At 39.5% G+C, this 24,750-nt stretch overlaps 1 protein-coding gene across 4 annotated transcripts in view; it reads right to left on the minus strand.

Moving 5' to 3' along the window:
• The window catches only part of fbln2 (fibulin 2), a 122,892-nt gene that overhangs the window by 70,538 nt on the left and 27,604 nt on the right, over positions 1 to 24,750 (minus strand). For all 4 annotated transcript variants that reach the window (XM_041782834.1, XM_041782836.1, XM_041782835.1 and 1 more), the window contains exons 3-4: positions 2,611 to 2,734; positions 717 to 846 (exon numbers count right to left, since the gene is read on the minus strand). In XM_041782834.1, coding sequence (XP_041638768.1) covers positions 717 to 846; positions 2,611 to 2,734 — 254 coding nt within the window. The remainder of the gene's footprint in view (positions 1 to 716; positions 847 to 2,610; positions 2,735 to 24,750) is intronic.

Raw genomic sequence — 24,750 nt, forward strand, 5'->3', positions numbered from 1 at the left:
CAGGAAGAGAAAAGCAGACTTTACTTAAACAGTGACCTGGCACAAATGTTTGGCTCAGCTGCCTCAACACATGAAGAGTCTGCTCCAGGGCCAAACCACTGGGTTTCCTCTTTGAGAAATAGTCTCCTGAGCAGAGGCGTGATTCTTATTTCCATATGGAAGTATTCACATGTCTGCTGGATGCAAACAGAAAGGGAAGACTTTGGCAGCTCTCTACAAATGTATTTTTGCCTGCTTGCCAGCAAACACAAATAAACTGCCTGAACTTAAAAAAGCCTCTGCTGGCATAAAATTAAATTCCCACTTTTGCAAAGCCCACATACGTTCAATAGGAGGATTTAACAATTTAGCAAAAAAACTCTGGCATACACAGAGTTCATCATGTTCAGGAGTCAAGATACTGAGCACTGCCTCCAGTCTGAACCTGCATGGTCTGGTTTTGTCGTCTTGAACTCTTTGCTAAAGTAAGCCATGCCCTTCCTGACTCTGTTATTAAAGAAGACGATGTAATAACCTGTAATCAACTCAGTGTTTGCTTTATGAGGAACCCTTTGTCTCCAAAATGTGTGCTCCATCCACCCATTACATCACGTCTCATCTTCTTTGTTGTTCCCTCGCACATATCTTTCACTGCATGCAGTCTAATAAAGAACATCTAAGGTGGATGACTTCAACAGAAGAATGTAGAAGTTGTCATGGTAATGAGAGTAATGTACCTGGTAGGAGTCGTCTGTGCATTGGTCCTCCTTGTTCACTTCACATGTGTCTCCTCCTCTGGCTGACATCATACCTGATTCACACTGGCTCTCTCTCACAGAGCTCAGGCAGCACTGCTTCTCTGCAACACTGACACACACAGGAAAACACACAAACATCTCAATGATTAAAGGCCACAGAGAATGAAAATCAGGATGAGACCTCAGACTGTTTAGAGGAATTAGAGGCAGCCATCGTGACATCACTAATTGGTTTGTAAATGCCCTTTTAAAAATTGATTTCCACATGTTGGACATCCCAAATCTGTTTTTTTTGGAACAAGGAGAGACAAGATATGGACAAGTGGGTGGCTAAGCATTATTTTGTCATCCAAATTTTCATCAAGGGGGTAACTGGATTTGATTGAGGTTCTTGAAGACATCTCATCTCTCCTGAGAAAGCCTTTTGGAGGAGAGGCGAAATATCTTCAAGAACCTCAGTCAAGTCCAGTTACCCCCTTGACGAAAATTCGGATAACCATGACTTGGATGAATGAGAACCTATGCAGACATGATTTTGTCTTCTACTTGATGGGAAAGTTGCCAAGGTAGCAACTTTTTACAACCACTGCTGGCTCCCTCTACTGGCCTTTATAAAAACACAGTTTAGAGCTTGTATGCCTTTATTTAGGAATGACAGTGAAGGATTAGGAAATCAGGAGGAGCTAGTGGGAAGTGACATGGAGCCAGAATCTGAACCGCCTTCTTGGCGGACCCTCACCTCTAAACATGGAGCATAACATGCACTCTATATTATAAATACAACATGAAAAATTGTAATCTCAGCCATACACTTTAGACTGTAACCTTGCTACAGCTCAGTTAAAGCACTTATGTTCAGGATCCACAAAGAATGGATTGTGCCAGCTTATAGCACCATAATTTGGCAGCATTAGGGCCAACAACAGACCCTGTTTAAAGCACCCTATCCACTAAAAAAAAACTGCACTAGGTATAAAACGCTAACACAGCCACTAAATTTAGCAGCTGAGCACAATTTGTGCTGGTGATAACTACTAGCCATGTGCCAACTCAGTTTCTATGACAGAGTCGGACAGAAAAAAGAAAGGTTTAACTTGAAAACGGGGAACTCTAAGTCAGAGACCTGTATCCAAACTCAAGTCAAGCAATTTCGATCCAAGAAAGAGAAAACATCAGGCTGCAACATCATAGAGATTGGATATATTCCAAGATGGAGATAATAATGACCAGATATTAATTCTACAGTCAAAAATCATGAAGAAGCTTTACATGATATGATTTGATTATAAATAAAATGTCTATCTAATGATACACACTAGTAATTGTGTATTTTAGTAATTGGAGAAAAAGACAGAGAGCGAGAGAGAGAGTGAGAATGAGTTAGAGAGAGTTACCGCTGTAACTGCCTATGGAAATTACCATAAGTCTTTTTGAATCAGATAGTATTTGCAGTGATGCTTGTTTGTATACAAATAGGTCAATTCTGTAAATTATTTTTGAATATTCCTGATTTACACACGTGCAAATTTGGTAGGCAACCTAGGATGCTGTCTGCTTGGCAATGCAGTTTGTGTGCATTTCATTCTTTAGTATGCTTTGTGGATTGCATGCTGTCTTTTTCTCTCATTTGCACAAGTTTAGAGGCCACAAAAGCAGCAAAATCCTTAAAGATATCAGGCCTAAATAATGAACTGAAATGAAATGAATGACAAGTGAAACTGTGGTTAGTTAAGCTCTATTTAATCATTTTTTGTCCAAGAATTAAATCTACTATAGAGCCCATGATGTCTATTGTTGATTTCATTCTTTCCAAAAAGCTTTCATAATATAAATATAAAGCAATACATCTATCACCTAAGACGAGGTCACTTACCTGCACAGAGAGTGCTTGTCATTGCTCACAGTTGGTATGTTGTTGCAGTGTTGATTTTCTGAAGCCCATTTCTGACCAGCAGCACAGCAGCTCTGCAGCAGGTCTTCAGCAGAGACACCTGGACCTGCAGCACAGACATGCAGGTATGCTTATATCAACACATGCAAGACTGCTGGATTAAAAAAGTTCAGCTCTAAATCATTTGAGCCTGTGCAGTCAGACTGCATGGAGCAGACAGAAGCCAGAGGAGTGCAGTGAAAATACAGTAAGCAATCTGACAGAAACATGACTGAAACATATGGTAGACTACAGAAGGCCTCAAAGGCGCCTTTAACATTTCTACAGCTGAATAAAGAATGAAGTCACATAACCAGCATACAGTAGCCCATTTAATGATTGGAAACTTCTTACACTGAGATCTGGGGAGAGTTAGACTTTAAGTTAGTAAATAAGTGGAAGAACAGATATGGTTGTGAACAAGAAGTGTGACAGATTGACAGTGACATGAACAAACAGTCTGACTGTAGCCACAATTGCAGCAAAGTGGAGGGAGAGATTCAGGGTGTGGAGGGTTAAGGAGACAAGAGTCAAATTCTCAGTCTACACTGACAATGGATGGCTTGGAGATACATATGATACTCTTCTGGCTGAACTTTAGCTGAAACACGATTAAGTAATTTGTCAGGAAGCATTTGGTTCTCAACTTAGGTTGTTTTCATACAGAAAAAAACCCAAAGCTACTGCTAGCTTAAATACACTAAGAAAAACCAGGAAGTTACACTTTGTTTTTCATCTTTTAAGCATGCTAATCTGTTCAATCAAGAGTATGCAAGAACCTAGAAGCTAATCAGGATGCCATACATTACTCTTATTAGGTCGTACATTTGTTAAATAAACACTTTTAGCTGAAACCAATGCCAAACAGTCACACTTAAACCTTTTGTCAATGTGAGAAAGAATCAGTAATGCCATAGACGTTTACAGCCAAGCCAAGGACACTGTAACCCCAGAGCAGCTTTGGAAACTTTGAATGCATGAATGGCACAGAACTCAAGTACAGACTAATGTTTTACACTAAGCAGAAGCCTGAGAAAACCTTCAGTAAGAGCTTTTTTTAGAGCCAAAGGCCAGAAAAAATGATGCAAAAACAAAGTTTTGCTACAGTGTCTCAGTGTATTATTGGTACACATTATTGGTACTTAGCAAATTAAGAGAAGCTTAATTATTTGGTAGGCACCTACAGTCGCTAGAAAAAGTATGTGAACCCTTTGAGATTTCTTGGATTTCTGCATAAATTGGTCATCAAATGTGCTCCGATCTTCATCTAATTCACAACAATAGACAAACACAGTCTGCTTAAACTAATACTGCACAAAAATGATATGTTTTTATGTTTTTATTGAACAAAACATGTAAACATTCACAGGGCAGGGTGGAAAAAGTATGTGAACCCCTAAGTTAATGAGTTCTCCAAGAGCTAATTGGAGCCAGGAGTTAGCCAACCTGGAGTCCAATCAATGTGATGAGATTGGATGTGTTGGTTAAAGCTGCCCTGCCCTATAAAAAAACACACCAGTGTTGAATTTGCTGTTCTCAAGAAGCATTGCCTGATGTGAACCATGCCTGGCACAAAAGAGCTCTCAGAAGACCTACGATCAAGAACTGTTGACTTGCATGAAGCTGGAAAGGGTTCCAAAAGTATCTCTAAAAGCCTTGATGTTCATGTGTCCACGGTGAGACAGACTGTCTACAAATGGAGAAAGTTCAGCATTGCTGCTACTCTCCCTAGGCGTGGTCGTCCTGTAAAGATGACTGCAAAAGCACAGTGCAAAATGCTCAGTGAGGTGAAGAAGAATCTTAGAGTGTCAGCTAAAGACTTACAGAAGTCTCTGGCACATGCTAACATTTGTGTTGACAAATCTACAATAAGTAAAACATTAAACAAGAATGGAGTTCATGGGAGGAAACCACGGAGGAAGCCACTGCTGTCCAAAAAACACATTGCTGCACATTTGAAGTTTGCAAAAGAGCACCTGGATGTTCCACAGCACTACTGGCAAAATATTCTGTGGACAGATGAAACCAAAATTGAGTTGTTTGGAAGGAACACACAATGCTATGTGTGGAGAAAAAAGGCATAGCACACCAACATCAAAACCTCATCCCGACTGTGAAATATGGTGGAGGGGCCATCATGGTTTGGGGCTGCTTTGCTGCCTCAGGGCCTGGACAGATTGCTGTCATTGACGGAAAAATGAATTCCCAATTTTATCAAGACATTTTACAGGAAAACTTAAGACCAACTGTCCACCAACTGAAGCTCAACAGAGAATGGGTGATACAACAGGACAACGACCCAAAGCATAGAAGTAAATCAACAACAGAATGGCTTCAACAGAAGAAAATACGCCTTCTGGAGTGGCCCAGTCAGAGTCCTGACCTCAACTCGATTGAGATGCTGTGGCATGACCTCAAGAGAGCAATGCACACCAGACATCCGAATAATATTGCTGAACTGAAACAGTTTTTTAAAGAGGAATGGTCCAGAATTCCTCCTGACCGTTGTGCAGGTCTGATCTGCAACTACAGGAAACGTTTGGTTGAGGTTATTGCTGCCAAAGGAGAGTCAACCAGTCATTAGCCTAGGGGTTCACATACTTTTTCCACCCTGCACTGTGAATGTTTACATGTTTTGTTCAATAAAAACATGAAAACATATCATTTTTTGTGCAGTATTAGTTTAAGCAGATCGGAGATTTGATGACCAATTTATGCAGAAATCCAAGAAATCTCAAAGGGTTCACAAACTTTTTCTAGTGACTGTAGATGCCTTCTAGGATGCTTAGTAACATTATATTGGGCCTAGCTGACTTCATGGCAGCTAAAGACATGATAGGGACATGTTAAAGTCTTCCAGTCTGCTTACAATGGCTAGCTGCCAGTTAGCCAGTTAGTACACTGAAAGGGGCTGCCTAGAAGGTAGCTAGTATATAAGTGTTGCCTGGAAGGAAAGGGCTTACTATGCCTAGCTGCCTTACATTTATCCACAATGAACGAGCTGCCTGGCAGGTAACTAGTATATAAAAGCAGCCTGGAAGACATCGACATGTCTCTATGTCATTAAGCATCCAAGACAGCATTTCGATGCCTACCAAATAATTCAGCTTCTCTTAATATGCTAAGGAGATTCTAGAGGGTTGATTTTGTTTGCTTGTTTGTTTTGATCAATGACATTATTTAGATTTTACTTAAGGTGGCTAATATCAACAAACTGATGCAGAAGATGATATATAGATATGATGATAAAAGCTAGCAAGCTAGGTAGCATAGTTGTCCATGGAAGCTGCAAGTTTGCTCACTCAATAGGATGGTGGCTGAGGATTCAGAGGTTTAACCTAAATGGAGGGTGCTTGGAAGGCTGGACATGCCTTCTGGGCACCTTTCAGGTGAAGTTGAGGGTACAAAACACCATCAAGCACCTTGCAAAGCAAATGGATTGGCCTGACTTCAGCCAAGTCTGAAAACAGACCTAGCCAATCAGTGTTGTTTGAAGAAAATGAGGGGGTAGCTTCAGGCAGCATTTTGTTGTACTGGAAGCTGATAGCAATGGCTGCCGCCAGTGCAATGATTAGCTTGGATGTAGCTATAGTATAGCAACAGTTTAATCAGAACTGGACCACATTTTTCATTAAAAAAAGAGCAAAGAACAGCAATGAAAGCTTTCCATGACCAAAAAGATGTGTCCACGCTTCTTTCAACCTACTTCAGCATGAGTTTGTGATAGTTACAGGGGTGGGGGTGGTTGTAGTGATTAGCTCAGTGATGTAGCCACAGTGGCAGTTTTATCAGAACTGGACCACATACTTTATCAAACCGGAACAAAGAGCCAAGCTGAAAGCTTCTCATGATAGAAAAGATGTTTTCACTCTTCTCTCGACCTTCTTTGGCATGAGTTAAAGGTTTGGGTTTAGTTGTACTGCAAGCACTTCTCCCAACTGGCCTTGGCATGAGTTTTATGCAGCATCAGGCTCCACCATTGTTTTTTGGCTTAGCTCAGGCTACTACCAGAGCTGTAATGGTAGCTTGTCTTGTCGCTCTGATTGGCCCGTGATGAATGTGATGGACAAAATGTTTGTTCATTTGTTCTATCTGGTGTGTCAGGGTGGGGGAGAAACAAGGGTTTTGTTAACTCATGCAAAGAAGATCACCAAGCATCACTTTGAACCTCACAGGCTACAATAACTTTAGATATCTTTATGCAAGTTTGAGTAAATTCAGCCATCAATATTAAAACCTGAGTTTAATAATTCTGTAAGAATGCTAATCCTGTCATGGCTCCTATTCAAAACCTCCTTCATCTTGCCTTCCACTTCTGCAGAGAGAAAATGGCAGTGTTTCAATGTCATTAACTACAGGAAAAGATCATGCAATGTGCTAAACCAGAATCCATTAACTCTGTGTGATTGAATTAATGCATTTCACATTTCTAAACCACATGATTCTGTGGCTGTATAGCACAAAAATTAGATTCTTTTTTGCTTCCAAATGGCTGTTTTTCATAAACCTTACCTACGTCAGAGGCTGCTGACGTGTCAGCCGTCACAGTGATCACTGCCATTCTTATCCACACTGTGGGTCCCACAGAGAATGAAATGCCCCCCCACTGCTGCTCTGCATGCAGCTCGGTCTGTGGATGAACACGCTGTGAGGCAGCTGCTTATGCTGCTGCAGTTGGCAGCATAAAGCGCTAAGAGCTCGTGAGCCTCCCCATCGCCTCCACGTCAGACCCAAAGCTGTCTCACATCGCTGCTCATACATACTATTAGCTTTAACGCTTGAGCACACACATACGCTGAACTTCTCTCCATGCCCTTTCAAGAAAAGCCATTGACAAAAGACCTTTTGTTTGCAACTCATAAACCTTTCTCACTTTTATGCAATACTGTTAATTTGCACAGTCATCACTGTAAATAAAGCTTTGTAACTTTTAGGGCATGGATATAATTCCTGAAAAAATGTCCATCAGTATGTGGCTGTAAGGTGGTGTAGGGGTCAGAGGTGTTGCCTTACAGGAAGAGGGTTTCTGGTTCCCGCTGGACAGGGCATTTCTGTGTGGAGTACACATGTTTTTGCTGTGCATGTATGGGTTTTCTGCAGGTATTCCGGTTTCCTTCAACAGCCAAAAGACAGGCTCATTAAGTTAACTGGTGACTCTCAATTGCCCATAGGTGGAGTGTGAGCACAGTTGACTGTTTGTCTATGTGCTAGCCCTGCAATTGACTGGGTGTTAGTGGTGTGTATTGGCAAGAACAGAATCTGGTAATATGACACATATCGCGATACAGGGGTGCCGATATCAAGCAAAGTGATATTGTATATTACGATATTTTTGTAATTATATATATACCAGGAGGAAACTCATTTCGGCTGCTTGTCTGTTATAATGTGTTTAATTTTTTAGAAGACATCATTTCCTGGTTCATAACCAGATAGCTAAACAATTATAGACTGTTTTTGACGTAATAGAGATGAGGGAAATTGCTCTAATAGACTTCAGAAATAATGTCTTATCCTGGGCCTCTGTTATTCAAAGCGGTGGAAACATAAGGTATGTTTAGGACACTCATACTGTAAATTTGAGGTACTTGACTTTTATTTAACTCTTACTCCATCAGAATTAAGAGGCAAAAATACTGCTTTTCATTAAAACAATTGACTTTGATGGCTTAGTTAATAGTTACCTTGCAGATTTAGATGATCAAATAAAGTCTACTTAGACATTCAGGTGCTATTATGATTGAGCTAACCATATCAATAAGCTATAACTTAATCTAGAACATCTGAATGATTAAAATATGAATTCAGTAGTTTTAATCAAATTTTACAACATATTTTTTATAAAATGCAGGTTTACTTTGGTCACCTAAGTTTATTTTGTGTAACATAATCACATTTACTTCCATAAGATTTGAAAGCAAGACTTATACTTGTTTAAGAGCATTTCTGAATCATAATGGACCTAAAATAAGCAAGTCATCCATTAAAACACACCTTTACACAGTTGTTTGCGCTGCCATAGTAAGAATCATTGCAGCGCTGGGCTCAAGACAGTCAGAGGCAATCCCTTACAGCACAGAACTTGTGTTAAAGCCCAAGACAGGCTTACAGAGAGTGAGGACACTCCTTTTGTGTTCTTAGAGAGAAAAGAACACAGGTTTTACCTGATTATTGTGCCATACGTTAATTACACTTACACAAATGGGTGACACTTGGTCAGTAGCTAGTTACTTGATTACAAGGTCAACAAGAAGACCGTCCAATACTGAGCTAAAAGAGAAAATATCACCTTCTGCTGTAGCGGAGCCTGACATACTTCTCGCAATAAATTGATTCTCCCTCTGTACTTGTACACATGGACAAGCACAGAAGTCCATGAACTGGATGATTAGAACCATAGTTTTAATTACTGTGCATGTAAACATAATGACTGATTCTGATACCTCTGATTAAAGTGGTGGTTCACAGCAGAGTTCATAAAACTTTACAATAATGTTACGATTGAAGCCTTATTGTAATTACACATCAGAAAACTAAACAATTTCAACCAAATCCAGCATGTTTATGCATGCATTTTTTCCTAAAACTAAAATCCATTGTACTTGCTGCAAGTATATAAAGTATGAACTATGCTAATCCCATACTGCACAGTTTTTATCCAGAAAAAGAAAAAAACCTTGGGCCAAGACCACCTGAAATAACTCCAGTTTGAGCTCCTATTTGAAACTTCTTTTGTTCTACTTTGCTGCATTTAGTTTCATCTCAGTCTCTACTCCTTTAAAGATCAGTAAACAGCATTTAAAGCAAAGACTGCCTCTGCATAATTCATCAGCACTGTCTTCAGAAAACAGTGTCAAGTTGAGAGAAGAAACTTGAAAGTAAAAGGCAACTTCTAATTTTACTCTCAAAACAAACATGTTTCAATAAGTGAACCATTATCATTGTAAAATACATCTCATCATAGGGAGCCAACATTAAAAGAACTTTGTTCTTAAATACTTTAATGTCTGAGGTGACGTATTCATGTTTTATTAATGCAATATGTAAGATCTGTTTCTAATCCCACCAAGGAACAAGGTGTGAGGTATTTTCCTTTGATAAATGCAGCAGCCCTGAGGATGGATGAATAAACATAAAAGGTAAAAGACTGATCCAACCAAAACCAAAAGTCTGGCTTTGTAAAGAAACTGTGAGTGTGAATTTAAAGTCTTATCTAAACAGGTTCAAAATTTCACAGCAACTCCAAATGGGAAGGTGGAAGCTCTGTAAGTTCCCACTGTATGTGAAGTGCCTTCCAGGATTTCTAGCCAAAGGCTGAACATGCGGTCCAGCTGGAGGGTCAGATGAGGCTTAACACTGAAGAGTATCCTTCTAATGTCCCAATAAACAATAAAAAAGAGCATGCATTTATAGCTTTCCAAAACCACTCATCTGTAAACAGCTGTTGTTCAAGGAGTCCACATGCTTTCCAGCATGATAGCGCTGACTCTCCTCCAAACTCTCCTCCAATCTGGCCTGTTATGTAGCAGATAGACCAAAATAAGACACATCCATCCACTTAAGGAGCTCCCGTGGGGTTTGTCTGGACTGATTAGCACGGCCTCACACTGCTCAACCATCATTACTCTGTCTGGGCAAACACAGACCAGTCTCACACCATACAGAGACACGTGTCAGACACATCTGTGCCGCCTGAGAATGTATGACAACATCCAGACACCAACAACCATGTCATATGATTGATAGTGGCAACCACTAATGTGTCTGTGGTATGAATGGTGCTGGTGCTAATGAGCTGAAGATACATTTGTTTTCTGACTTGCCATGCTGAAATACGGTTGTGCAGATGTATCAGCCAATTCAAAATATCTGACAGAGCATCTTCTCTAATGATCCTACAAAAACAGAATCCATCTCAGACACCTAAATGCCTTTTGGCATCCTCAGAAAGCCAATTACATTTTTTGGGAGCACCTTTAACAATAGGAAGAGCTGAAAACGCTGCTTGAATCGACAACCCAATCAAGAAATTTTGAAATGTCCCTTCTCCTTAAGCTGCACTGGCGCCAAGGACACTGGAAGTAGGGGTGCTTGAGGTGCATCTACACCCCTTTAAATCAAGCTCAACTAAACAAATCAGCTTAAAAATTAGATCTACTAGGTACACCAGTATGTGTGATTGCTTTTGCTGTCCATTAGCTACAGTAGTTGTCTAGTAGATGTCTCTTTTACTGATGTTTTTCATAGTTTTCATATAATATTTTGGTTACTAACTATAAGCTCACTTGCATTTGTAAGAATGAATTTTTGCTTTACTTCTACATATAAGTGCACCGCTGTTTCTGTAATGAACCAACAAGTGAAAATTAAATAACGTTACACACTCCTTACATAGCTTGCTGAAGTTTTCATCATTAATGACAATGAGTAGCTGAAGTCTGTCCAAATAAACCATAAAGTGCTGCTTATAATCTCCTGATCCTGTTTAAATGAGGAAAAGGTTGACTTAACAGTGTCATTCAACGCTGGTTGGGATGAAACAGACTAGCCTAGTGAGCCTAGCTGTTGTTGCTAACTGCTAATTAGCCTGGTGTCGGTGTTAATGAAGAACAGTGTTGCTGCAGTGTTTTACCTTATTTACTGTACAGCTTGCATGACTCATGTCCAGCTCCTGACTTCCTGGTGTTTGAAAAATCCTGAAATAATCCACTATCTTTACGTTTAGTCTGCTGGCAATAGATGGACAGTGTGATCCATATTACTGATATGAATACAACCTGTAATTTATTTCAGAGTGAGGAGGTATGCACTGCATCATGCAGTTTAGCATCTGATGTGCACTGTAAAACTGCTGTCACAGCTTTTACAGCCATATGGATTCTGTAACATCTGTATTGTTACACATATCAGCAATTGCCATATTGTTTTGTACATCTTAAAACTGGAGATTTAGTCTGTTATTTAGTCCATTATTCTTACAATAACTTAAGGAGAACTTTTGGCATTGCATACCCGCTGCACTGGTTTAATTAGTCTACTAATGTGCTTCCTGGCTCCTTTGGTCATTTGTCTGGAATTGAAGAAAAACTTTACACCATTAGGTCTAGCATGTTACCATTTTATTTTATCAGAGGGGTTTTTGGTTTTGTTTTGTTCTTTTTTGTCATTATGAGGGAGAAAAACTGTATGACACTGCCAGCTCAGTATGTGCCTCAAGCAAAGTGGGTCCAACCCAGGAGAGGATAATAGAGCTCGTAGGACGATCAAAAGTCAGGGAAAGAGAAACTGCCCTTACACGCAGAGAAACAGCAAACAAGAACCTCAGAACTCATCTGTTCTATTTTAACTCATCTGAGAACAGGAATGTAGGTGCAGACTGTAGTCCCTGTTAACAGACTGATTACTTTTCAGACAGCACCAAAGTCCCTGACCACCGTTAGCTGGTGCCAGGTGCCGAGAGTTTCAGCGACATGCACCTAGTGAAGAGGCAGGAACAGGTCTGAAAAAAAAATCAATGAATTCTACAAGCATAGAAAACTAGGGCACAAAATTTGATTTTTGCAGATATCCAAAATGCCGATATTTTCAGATTCATTTTAGCCAATACTGATATTTCAGTATGTTTTACACAACTAAAAATCCATCCTTTGAACATGATTTTAGGTTTGAGGATGAATAAAGAAAAAGATCTCAACTGAACTGAAACCGAAAACAATTTAATTCTCGTGCCTGTTTTTGCAAACTGTCCCATCTGAAAGAACTGTAAACACAGCGTAGTATCTGTGTATGAAATTGATATAGAGAATTGTTAGCAGCTTGATGAATGGTCAGTTATTTGCTAACAATTCTCTGTATCAATTTCATACACAGCGTAGTATCTGTGTATGAAATTGATATAGAGTATTGTTAGCAAATAACTGACCAATCATCAAGCTGCTAAAGAGTTGGATCAAAATGTTTCTGAAATCATGTTTCAGTCCAACTAAGAAATTGTGGACAAAAAAAAAACTGTCGTTTTAGCTCTGGTATCCGCTGTGATCGAACTATCTAATGTGTGGTTTATGGAGTACAGCAGCTTTTGTTGGACTTTTTAACAATAACTGTCCTGCTGCTTAAAACAAAGTGAACCAAAGAATTAGGATTTAAATACAAAAAAAGGTTAGGTGTAATTAGGGCTACATTAAAACAAAGAAAAAAAGGTGCTTAAAGTTCAGGTAAAATGATGAATTGTTGCATGAGGTCCCTGGGGTTTTTACAATTAAAAATGCTATTTCATATAATCCTGATTTATAGGCTATCAGGGTTAAATTAAATGAATTAATCTAAATAAATACAAAAAATCATGTGTATTCAACATAATGCAAATATAGTGATGTATGGTAAATTTTTCTTATAGGAAGTATAATAAATTCAGTAAATAACTTAAAAATTGAAAAGTAAATATTAGTGGTTAAAAACAAAGCTTAGATGTCAGAGTTGCTTAAAATCCCCATTTATCAAAAAGTGGAAAGTAGAGTTACAAAATTTCAAAACCCATAAAAAAACACTAAACACACAAAAACCCCGGTCTCCACTATTCTTTAAGAAGAAAAAAAATCCCTGTGCCTGTTGAACTCTCATGTACATTAAAAATGATTAACTCCCTCTTGTCCCGCCTGTAAGTGCTTTCTTTTTCAATGTGTTTATTTGTGCAGTCGGTATGAATGGACTGATGAGGCACTCAAGGCATTTTGGGAGTGTCGTTTTTACGATATAATAATACAAGCAGGCCGGAGCAGGTAATGGCTCAGAACAATGTGAGGATGCTAACTGCCTCCGCTCTCACTGCTCTGGAACAGTCGCAGCTTTTCTTGCCTTGAAAGACATAGTGACGGTCATTAATCAATATGTCTCCTACATAAATAAACCAGCAGAGTGGTACTGACTCACTCCCATGCCACAACAATACGAGGAGACTGTCAGAATTATACACTGCATACGACGCTGCAGTCAGACAGGAAAATTCTTCATTATTCTTAGTTGATCTGAAGTCGCTGCTCTAGCGAGAGGAAAGTGTGATTCCGAAGTATACAGATTTAAATCATTTGAATGACCACAGCCACAAAAGAATGTCTTCAATTCCTGGAAGATATACGGCAAATAAAAGACGTACATACATAAACTGCAGCATCAAACCCCAGACGACCTTTGGAAATGGCATTTTCTCTGAGTGAACATAAGTTTACCCTTTGATTTAAAAGGTGGTAAAGATGAATTTTGTTTGAAACATACGTCCTCAGATTTAAGAGAAAAAAACATCTGATCAAAGTTTACTCAATTTATAAAACTGAGAAAGTTGGTAAGAGGCATGACTGACACTGCAACCTTTGGGAAAACACAGCAGAAGTCGTTCATACCAGATTTGGCTTCCAGGGGTTGACTTTGAAGTCTCACTGTTCCTGTAGTGGTCACTCACTGATATCTAACCTCTGACCATCATGACTTATTCATTCTAAGTTGTGAACCCACATTGATTTTCATCTAAACCTAGCCCTTGCACTCAAATATTTGATTGTCAACCTTTCACATTATGACTGGGATTCATACACTGATTGAACACACTGCAAATTGCCTGGTTACACATCAGTGCTGATTTCATTACAGCCATAATCATTCATATGTCAATGGCTAGACTTTTAAGACAAATGATGAATTCAGTGTCCTGCCCATGGATGGTATTGGATAAAGCCTGAGTGATGTCAGCCATTTGGTTACTGCAGGGAGCTTTAGAGTCCAATCTGCTTCGGCCACTATATTGAAGATGCTGTCTCATATTAACTAAAGATCAACCATGTACCAGGACAAAGAAACAAAGCTAAGGTGGGTCTTCAAAGGGACCCCGCAGGATCACACAAGTTCATCTTGTTGGATAGATATTCGTATCTCTCAAATGTATACTGAACTAAAAAACTCACTAAATATCCAAGATATCTGCATTTTGAGTAAATTTGAGCTCACAAACTCACCTGGAGGCCACCATGTTTTGGTCCGTGCTGGTAGTGTGACGTCACAGTGCCGTAGCACTCTTTGCCACTGCTATGCAGTAACTGTTCTTCAGAAGGTTTTGCTGCTTGCAGCTGTTGCTGCCATAACAGCTTTCATACTAGACACGAGTTTGCTGCGTGTTGGTTTTGTCTCCCTGCTGTCAAAGCTCTGTCATTATTCATACGTTTTACCTCAATAAAACTCCCAACCAGTTACTGGAGTCCGTGTATAATGGAAGCATGCCGGGAGCTTTTCAAAATAAAAGCAGTATGTAGCTATAAAGGGAGTTTCTCCAAAGAAATGCTTAAGTGGACTTTTACTTTGAAAAGCGCAAACCGGAAGTGCTTTCATTCTGTGTTTTTTTTTACCTGAACCGTGTGGAAACAGAAAGGTTCATAAAGAGTAGAAGTTCGGGGAACTTTATTAAACAGACACATTTTAGCTCATGGCCTTCATGTGGTTCATCAAGAAACAGATTTCAAACATATTCTACTGATGTGGACGTACATATTTGCTACAAAAAGGTAAATATGGCTCTGTACTTATCATTTTCCTGTCTAAATGGACAGACAACTGCTGGTGGTGCGAATAAAATAAAAATAGAGGAGACCTCAAATTTTAGAATTCTCCATGTATGAGACGTGCTGCATTTCTGAGATGTAGCCCTAACACTGGTTGTGAGTCTGAAACAACGGTTACTGCATAGTAATGGTGAGGAGCGCTGTGAAACTGACAGAACAGCGCAAGCGCGAACCAAAACATGGCGGCCTTCTGGTGAGTTTATAAACTCAAATTACTCAAAATGCAGATATCTTATGAGTTTTTTAGTTCAATATGTATCTGAGAGATACAAATATTTATCCAACAAGATGAACTGGTCTGATCATGCAGGGTTCCTTTTAATCCTCTTGACAAACGGCGACATGGTGCCGGCTTGCAGTCAGCCAAATTTTGCATTACCCAATATCCTTATTTAAACCAAACAAAAGAGTTAGCACATTGTGCTAATTGTGCCCATTGATACATTTACTATTGTGACCAAATCAGTTTTTGAACTAGTCTATAAACACTTCATTTTATTCTGTCAAATTTTGCATTTTGACGTGTTGTGTATTGGACATCTGATGCTTCTGTAACCAGCTTCAAGTGGACATTTGAGGAACTGCACCTGTCTGCACTTCTGCACTGGCTTTTATTTGGATTTTTCCACACTGACAATTGGTTTTCCTCTGGGATTAGGGGTCTACTGACAATTGACCTGGCCATCTATCAGGGCCAATTAAAGGCATTTGTCTGATCTCTGGAATTTTGTTTCGCAGATCCCCAGTAAGATTAACACTGAATAATTTCCTAGAGATTACATCAAGTACTAGCCAATCAACTCTCAGGCCTGGGTGCCACTCGCACAGTTGGTTCACTTCCTGTTTTCCTTGGGTTTCTGAGTTGCTCTGTATTGTTTCTTGTTCCAACAGAGCCAGGTGACATTGTTCCTTTTGCTGTTTTTTAAAATCCTTTTGGCCTTTTATTTCTCATAATAAATGCAGTTGGGTGGTAGAGATGGCCAGCCCACCCTGCCTCTTTTCTGTAAGTTTAACATTTTGTTTTTGGTCTTTTGACAGAATTTATCTGACCTGACATGCCCTACAGGCTGTTTCATGTATCCATTACATGGGATATGTTTGACATTCATCCAGGAAACCTCCAATACAAAGCATTTCGAAAGGGCAGGACTGGACAAACATTCTGTCTGTCACATTTATTGCAGTCCAATTATCGCAACAAGACAGCTCCGGTAAGGACCGTGAGCTTGGCAGGCAAATGCTGTTGTAGTTTACAGTGGAGCTTGTTGGTGGATAAAATTCATACCGAGGCTAGAAGTTAGAAAACATCTCCTTAGTCAAGAGACGTTTTCAGTGTCATCTTTGCTCCTCTTTTAATAAAGAAATGCTGTCCAGATCTGATAAAAACTGCTGCTAAAGTTACATCCAAGCTACTAGCTTTACCGGTGGCAGTCATTTCTACTGGCTTGCAATACAACTCAACCCCTGTCTGTAACTTTCACAAACTCATGCAAACACAGGTCAGAAGAAGAGCAAAAACACCATGTCTATCATGAGAAGCTTTCAGTGCAATTCTTTGCTTTTCTTTGAATGAAGAAATAGGGCCCAGCCCTGATAAAACTGTCATTAAACTATTGCTACATTTGAGCTAGCTGCTATACTGGTGGCGGCCATTACTACCAGCTTCCAGTACAACTAAATCCCACCTGTAGCTCTTGTCTTGCTCCCCTGAAATGTTGATTGATCAGGTCTGTTGTCGGACCAAAGACAATGGTTTCAGATTAGAGCTTTGCAAGATGGATCCACCTGATAATAGACGTGGACTCTGGCCAGTCCATCAGCTTTGCAGTGTCAATTTTTATTGACTGTATGTTGTAAAAAGACACTCAATTTAACACCACTCACTTTCTGAAATTTTCCACTTGGTATTCCATAATTCTAGCTGTGGGATGTATTATGTATTATGGAGGTGTTTTTTATTTGTTGATGAGGTAGCGTATTGCAACTTAAGATCTTTCGATACCATTTCTTCCTTACCGATACCAATTCTGATACCAAGGTGTTGGGTATCAGCCAATCTTGAGTAGCAATCTGATATCGATGTAAACTTTCTGGCCTGACTATGTAGACTAGCAAATTATTTTAGAACTATATTTGACACAGAACATGGCTCAACAAATAGAATCATAATATACAGCATCTCTGTGACCAGTTGTTTTTCTAGTGATTGTAAATATTGGGTTTCAAATTTTGATTATAATCTATAGATAATCAGCATTGGTAATAGCCCTGGAAAACCAATATTAGTCAACCCCTGCCAAGAATACTTTGAAAAGTCTGCTGGTCTCAGAGATAAACAGACACTCTAGGAGAAAGAGGGTGCCCCTTGTACCTGTAAGCCAAAGGTACAGATATACTACTGATGTACCACATAAAGATAAGTCTATTTTTACATTTAAAAATACTTTTCGAATTGCTGTTTTCACAGTTTTTGAGTCTACAATGACAACCAAACAATGTTGTTTTTATGTTGCATTGTTTAAGGGTCAGTTCAAGGATTGTTTCTGTATTTTCTAGCATCTATAAGGTTTAAAATGACCACAGCTATATGGAAGTATCAATCCCTCTCTCTTCTTCAGTGCTTCTCTCTCAGACCCCCAGGGCCTCATCTGTAAAGCAGATGAGAATATAATGGACTGTAGGCTTGTCCTTACACTGAGTCAAGGCTGTCCCTGAAATATATGGTTTCACTTAAATAGAAAAAGCTTGTACAGTACAGCGCTGCCTTCTCTTCCTCAGGGGCAAAGCCACAAATACAGAATCACTCTCTGTATCGAAAAAATGAAGTGGTTTTGTTATTGTTCTCAACAGATATTCCTCTATGCCTTGAATTTCTAATCTCCTGCATTGCCCAGCATGCCCATCCGGCCTCCCACCACCAGTCAGCCCTTTTCATGTCTGGCAATCCATCAGCCCCAGACACCCATCAACAGCAGCCTGTCCACGGTGGCACCCTGGGCCCCGCTCCCAGCTCCCTCGTGAGAAATGTCTGCTCCTGTTTTCCTCTGCACATGAAACAGCGGGGAGAGATCGTACTCAGGGATCCAAATTTGGCTTCAAATCTTTATTCCACCCTTTGATGAACATGCAAGGTTAATAAGGTCTAAATCTGGTGTAGCTTTGGAGTAAGATGTTTCCCATATCAGTATGCAAATGGGATTTAAAATATATCAGAATGGTTTAATTTGCAAGAATTTCAAACCTTGAGTTCAGTTACCTTTATAGTCTGAACGTCCTCTCACTGTCAGACTTCATTATTGTCAAAGCTGCAGCATCGAGTGAGATCATTCCGAGAGAAGTCCACCAAAAGTAGCAGTCTGAGTAAGATCTGAGCTGTGGACCAAACGCGGCCTTGAAGCAGGATTTAAAAGAGCGGCAATACTGGCAATAAAATGCCAGTCTCACTTTCAGATCGACCTCTTACATCTGCCATAAGAGCAGCCCACAGGAGAAAGTATCAGTGTTGAAAACCTGAAATAAATCAATTTTAAATGCTTTTCCAACAGAAAGAAACATTTGAACAGTCAGTGGACACATATAATGACTTATGAGAGAAAGAGACTTTTCTCTCCTTTTATTATATACCTCAGCTAGTTATTGTGCCTACTGTTTGTCAAAGTACCTCTACAGAAGTTGAGAAATGGTACAAGATGAAAGGAAAGGAAGAGGATTTTTTTCCAATTTGAGTTACCAATTTGGCAAAGTGAATAGCTTCACCAGATGTTCCAGTCAGCCCGACAAAATAATTTGACTTCTGGCTCAAAGAAAAAGAGATGCAGGCTGATATCAATCTCATGTCTCTGCATTGAGAGCTGAGCTGGATTCAGAAGGTTGTTATCTTAGCCTTGCAGACTGAAATAGGAAGCTCTCTGTTCCTTTGTTGCTCTTGATCTCACCAACCAGGCAGATGGCTATCCACCAGAGAGCATTCTACCTTGGCTTTCTGTCTATTTAAAGAAATGTTTACTTGCTGCTGACACCAGGCTAATACTTATAAGTTCCTCCATAAGTGTAATTATTAATTTTATTTGAAAAAGGGTGAAGAGACTGGTCTAAACCTTATGTATATGTTGAGTATAATTAAATCATATAGCACTTTCAAAAGGGATGGTTTTTGTATGCTTAAATGCAGCATAGCTCATAAGGAAAGGCGTTCACTGTGCAAGGTTAGGCTGTTTCTGACCCAATTCTTGGGTCACTGGCTGAATTTCCACTCAACTGCATGTTGTTAGCGGTCCAGTGTACCGGGTGGCACAAAGACCAGTCTCCCTTGAATCAGCAGCTCCCACTGCTTGGATAAATTTCTGGCATGTTTGAAATCTACAACCCCATACACTGGCACAGTAAAAGCAGTACCAAAGGTTAACATTGTTCTTCAGGGCTTTTTCCCTGATTTCATATGAGCAAAACAGAAAGTCTGAGGCACCATGGCAACAACTGGTGTACCTGTTAAATGTCTTCTTTTTTTCTATATGCGAAGATTTGAGTCAAAAAGTGTTAGAAGCTATACTTTGTTAGCTGTTTGCTTGTGTTGGTGAAGCTGAGTGTGTGCATGTGAGAAAGTGAGAATGTTTTTGATGATTTTTTTTTTCCAGGATGTGCATGTAAAACGACTGAAATACTGCAGATGTAGCCATCTATCTGCTAGTACCTGATGTGTTTGTCTTCTGGCTAGTTTGCAGTCTATAAATATTATTGCTCAGTGAATTAAGACACTCGGATTTACATAACACAAATAAGTTTGAAAACTCTAGTTGGTATAATATTTCTTCATTTAAACACCATACTTGTAGTAATTTATCTAAAAAAAAAAATGCAAGTAAATAGTAGTATTTTAAATGTTAATTTATCCATAATAAAAATAAATAAATAAATAAATAAATAAATAAATAATAATAATAATAAAACATTTCTTAGTAGGACTTCCGGTTGAGCGCTTCAAGATGGCGGTGTAAAGGAAAAATTCTCCTGGTCGACCAAGTTGAAATCCCCACCAAAACACGAATTTTGGGTTGACTTGACACTATACTGATCTAAGATGGGTGGAGGTAAAAACAAGAAATCTAAAAATCAAGAAGAAACACAAGAAACTATTTACAATATGTTTTGCTTTACTATGCATAAAATGGCACAGTAGTCTCTTTAATGAACTGAAAAGTGAGGATTAAACAGCATTACTCAAACTCCTTAAGCAGCTTCCTGAAGCCTTTGTTATCAATGCTGCTGCTTGGCTCAAGTCCTTATAAATAAAGCATGAAGTTCTGCCTGTCACCTCCCATTTAGAAGTTGACAAAATCTGACTTAACAGCGTGATTCAGTGCTGTTGGGATGACACAGACTAGTCTGGTGAGCCTAGCCAATTCTTTGCTAATAGTTAATTAGTCTGGTGTCTGGAAGGTATGTGTTGCTTCATTGTTTTACCTTGTTTATTGCACTGCTTTCATGACTCATGTCCAACTCCTGACTTTCTAGTGTTCGAAAACCCCCAGAAATAATCCATTTTACTTGTTTTTAGTCTTGCTGTTGGTAGACAGACACTGTGATCCATGTTACCATCTTGCAGTTTAGCATCTGCTGCCATCTGTAAGCCTTTGTAATGAACTGCACCATGGGAGATGCATATTTTTAAACTGCGTCACAGCATTTACAGCCATATTGATCATGAAAAATTGAATTTATGCATGGAGCATGTTATGATATATTGCTGTATTGATTTTGTTTTTAGCACAGGCCAACCATACACGGTGTTTGGGAAGGGCAAATTTGGGGGGGGGGGGGTGTTATCAAGCAAAAATTCTGTCTCTCACATTAATAACAGGCCAATCAAAGCAATAAAACATGATGTAGAAAACATCCACCACCACTGAAGAGTGAACTACAAAATTTCAGCTCGACAGGCAACCTCTGTTACTATTTACTATCAGTGGAGCCAGTTGGTAAATCAAAGCCTTGCATTAGCTGGTAAGGACAAGCGGAAAAACACCTTTTCCACCAAAAATCTTTCAGTGTTTTTTTTCTTGTTTTAATAAAGAAATAATATCCAGTTTTGATAAAACTGCCACTATAGCTGCATTCATGCTAATCTCCTTACTAGCCGCTTGCAATACAAATAATCCTTACCAGAGCTACTACCTCTTTCACCTCATATGACACTTATTGGCTGGGTCATCCTCTTTTCAAATTGAAGCTTTGCAAGATGGATGAGTGCATTGACAGACGTGGAATCTGGCCATTCCATTGCTCCGATGTTACAGTTGATCTTCCACCATGATTCTTAAACAGTCATACCATGAATGCTTGGCATAAGGAAAGGGCTGTTTTTGCTCTACGTTGAGGAGAGATACTAAAATGGTTTTCTATTTTAATATGTAAGGCTTTTTAAGGTGTTTCTCATGATCCCATGCACAGGATAATATAGCTTAGCTTCCATGTGTATACTGGGGAAGACTTTTCAAAACTGGTGCCTTGCTAAGTATACTCAAAACCCTACTTACAAAAATGAACCATGCCTCTAAGTTTTCCCAATCTAAATTAAAAAGCTTTTTTGATGATTTCAGCTGAATCTTTAAGATGTAGAAGACAATTCTAGTGAGACAAGATGGCTCATTATAGCTTTCCTGTGCAATTCTAACTCCTTTGGCAGCAGAACAAGCTCCGGTTATTCATCCACAGCTTCCAACTGTTTCACATGTTCTCCTCACAAAACTATGTTAATACAAGAGGGCCCATTGCCTTGATTAGTTGTTTTCTCTTTCCCTAATTACCTCCACTCCTCCTCAACAAGAAACGTTTTTTTTATTCAACAGCACATTCAAGTGTTTTTTCACTCAGTCTTATTCCGTAGTCCAACAAACACACAACAAAGGCAGTTTCTGCATGATTAGCTGCATGATGCTCCACTTTTCAGCTGGTTGGCCCAAAAAACAACCAGACTTGGGTCAAAACCAAAGTAAACAGCTTGCACACATGGCCCAGGTTTATCTGCACATTCAGAGATAAGGAGAAACACTTCGATGACAGACGAGGGACCCTTTCTACATCACCATCCACTTTTATTCAGAGGCTTTGCATCTTCTAAGGAGCCCCACAAGCAAAATGTCTGGGACATGGGCTGAGAACAAAGTAGGAGATAGCAGGATGAGAGGCAAGAGCGCTCACAGATCCACTTAAGATATGTAAAAATAAGCCATCAAGCTAAGATATACGCGAGAAATATAACAGGAGATGAAAATCAATATCATCCATTATTCACCATATCTATGCCAGTTGCTTTTAATGCTGACATCTTAAGAGACACCCTCTACATTGTTGGGAATAACAATAACATGAAAAAAATTCTGTCTCTGATTTTCCACCCAGACAGTCAGCCAAGAGTTTAGCTTTATTCCATTCAGAGCCGAGGAAAACCGCCTGAGGCAGCGACTAAAAGGAAGTACGTTTTCTTCAGTGAGTCTTGTATTCAGCTCAGGCAGTACAAAAGGATGACACAAATGGAATCAGCTCTAGTCGGGTGCATTTTTGTTTTCTAGGCCACCATGTAAACATTGGCATACCCTTCTGCATGTGCACCGTGTGCTACAACGCCACAATACTCACTGTGAAATCTTCAGGGGCCCACAGACACCTCTGCAGACTGTTCTCAGCTATAGAGATGGGAGTATTGTTTCTGTGATTGGGGTCATACAGTATGTTGAGCTGACACCAGGGTGTGTAACATGGAAGGGACTTTCATAACAGCGGTATTGTCCAGGGACAGCGGGACGTAGGAACCGACGAGTTCGAGGGGATCGTACTGTCTCTCCTTTGGGGCCAAGGCAATAACAGAGCCCACCTATCTATCACAAGTAATACTGCTTTCACACCCAGACTTCATAAGAGCACCTCTGGGCACCTGAAGATCTCATGCTTAATTGGGGGATGAGGAAAGGCTCAGTCATACGACACCTAAGGATCATATATCTTTAAGCTCTACTCAGACGGAGCCGCCGCTGACATCGTAAATAACCATGATTGTGTCCCTGTCCTCTGTTTGACGTCCAGTTACCCAGAGATGCCTTGCCTCAGCCAAGTCAACACAGCAGACGGTCTGATGATTGGTGCTCGCTGCTGAGCCGGTATGACTTAACTTAAAGGTCGCCCTCTTGACCTTTTGACATCATTGAGAAGGCAGAGGTTAATCCACCCATGGTAGACCCTGCAACAAGTCTTGTAATGTATATGAAGATGCTGAAAACGTGTAAGAACACATACCAGAAAAAAACCCTTCAATTTACAGAAAACAGACAGTAAAATATAAAAAATGGAGTAAGAAGTGCATATTTATCTTATCTCATCCGCTCTGTTAAAAATTTCCACACAAATGTTGGAGGAGTTGGAGGAAGATTCCCTACTCTTTCATCCCTGTTTCTGATTCTGTCCACTGTCCTCAACTATCAATAAAAGCATAAAAAGCCCCAAAATTTACATTTTAGTGTTAGTGTTATATGCATTCTGCCAAACCTGGGGTCCCTGCTTTCTACAGCTGAGAGGCAGAATAGATACAGCAGCATTGCTTTTTGACAGATGTACCCACAGTGGAGAAATATCACGAATTTTGGATGTCCAACGAAAGCTACATTACATTTTAGTCTGGTTTTAGTCATCTTGACAAAAACTATACTTATTTTTGGTCAGTTTTAGTCATTGTAAATCTATTTTAGGTTACTCTTAGTCTAGTCTTTCTCATGGAAAAAAAGGCTGTCGATGAACATTTTTAGTCCTATTTTTAGTCAACAAAATTAACACTGGTGGGTCCAAGTGTTACTGTGCTGTTAGGCTTTTGTTCCCTGGAAAGAAAACTAAATCTCTGTGAAAGAAGATTTAAGAGAATTATTAAATCCCTGTGAGTCCTGAACCATTGAATTTAGATTGGATCAAGCGGCAGTTAGTAGATAAGAGATCTATTATGGACATCATGTTGTGATCTTTGTTTTTTTTTAGGTTTTATTGGCTGTTTAAATAATTTTTCCATTTTTTAAATGTTCCTGTTGTGTTTTTTTCACTTCATCCTGCTGTTTTTTGATGTCTTGTGTGAAGCACTTTGAATTGCCTTGTTGCTGAAAAGTGTTATGCAAATAAGCTTGCCTTGCCTTGTTTAACCTTTTAACGCCAACATGATCAAATATTTTAACTAATGTTTTGTGAGCACAGTGCTGTTAACATTTTTTTTCAGTTTTCCCTGCAGGAATCTTTGGTTTATCTCTGCAATAATTAATTAATTGGCTTTGATGGCCTGTCCAGTGTCCATTATGACTGTAGGTGGCACTCATAAGAGTCAACAGAAATTCAACTCTCACACGACCTCAAAAATTTCAGCTTCTGTGTGTTTCTGAGTATATTAGTCAGAGTTCACAACAGATCAAGTGTATATGGAGGCCCTCTGTGCCAAAACTCTATTTCA

This window comes from Cheilinus undulatus, linkage group 3 (assembly GCF_018320785.1).
Source record: "Cheilinus undulatus linkage group 3, ASM1832078v1, whole genome shotgun sequence".
NCBI lineage: Eukaryota > Metazoa > Chordata > Actinopteri > Labriformes > Labridae > Cheilinus > Cheilinus undulatus.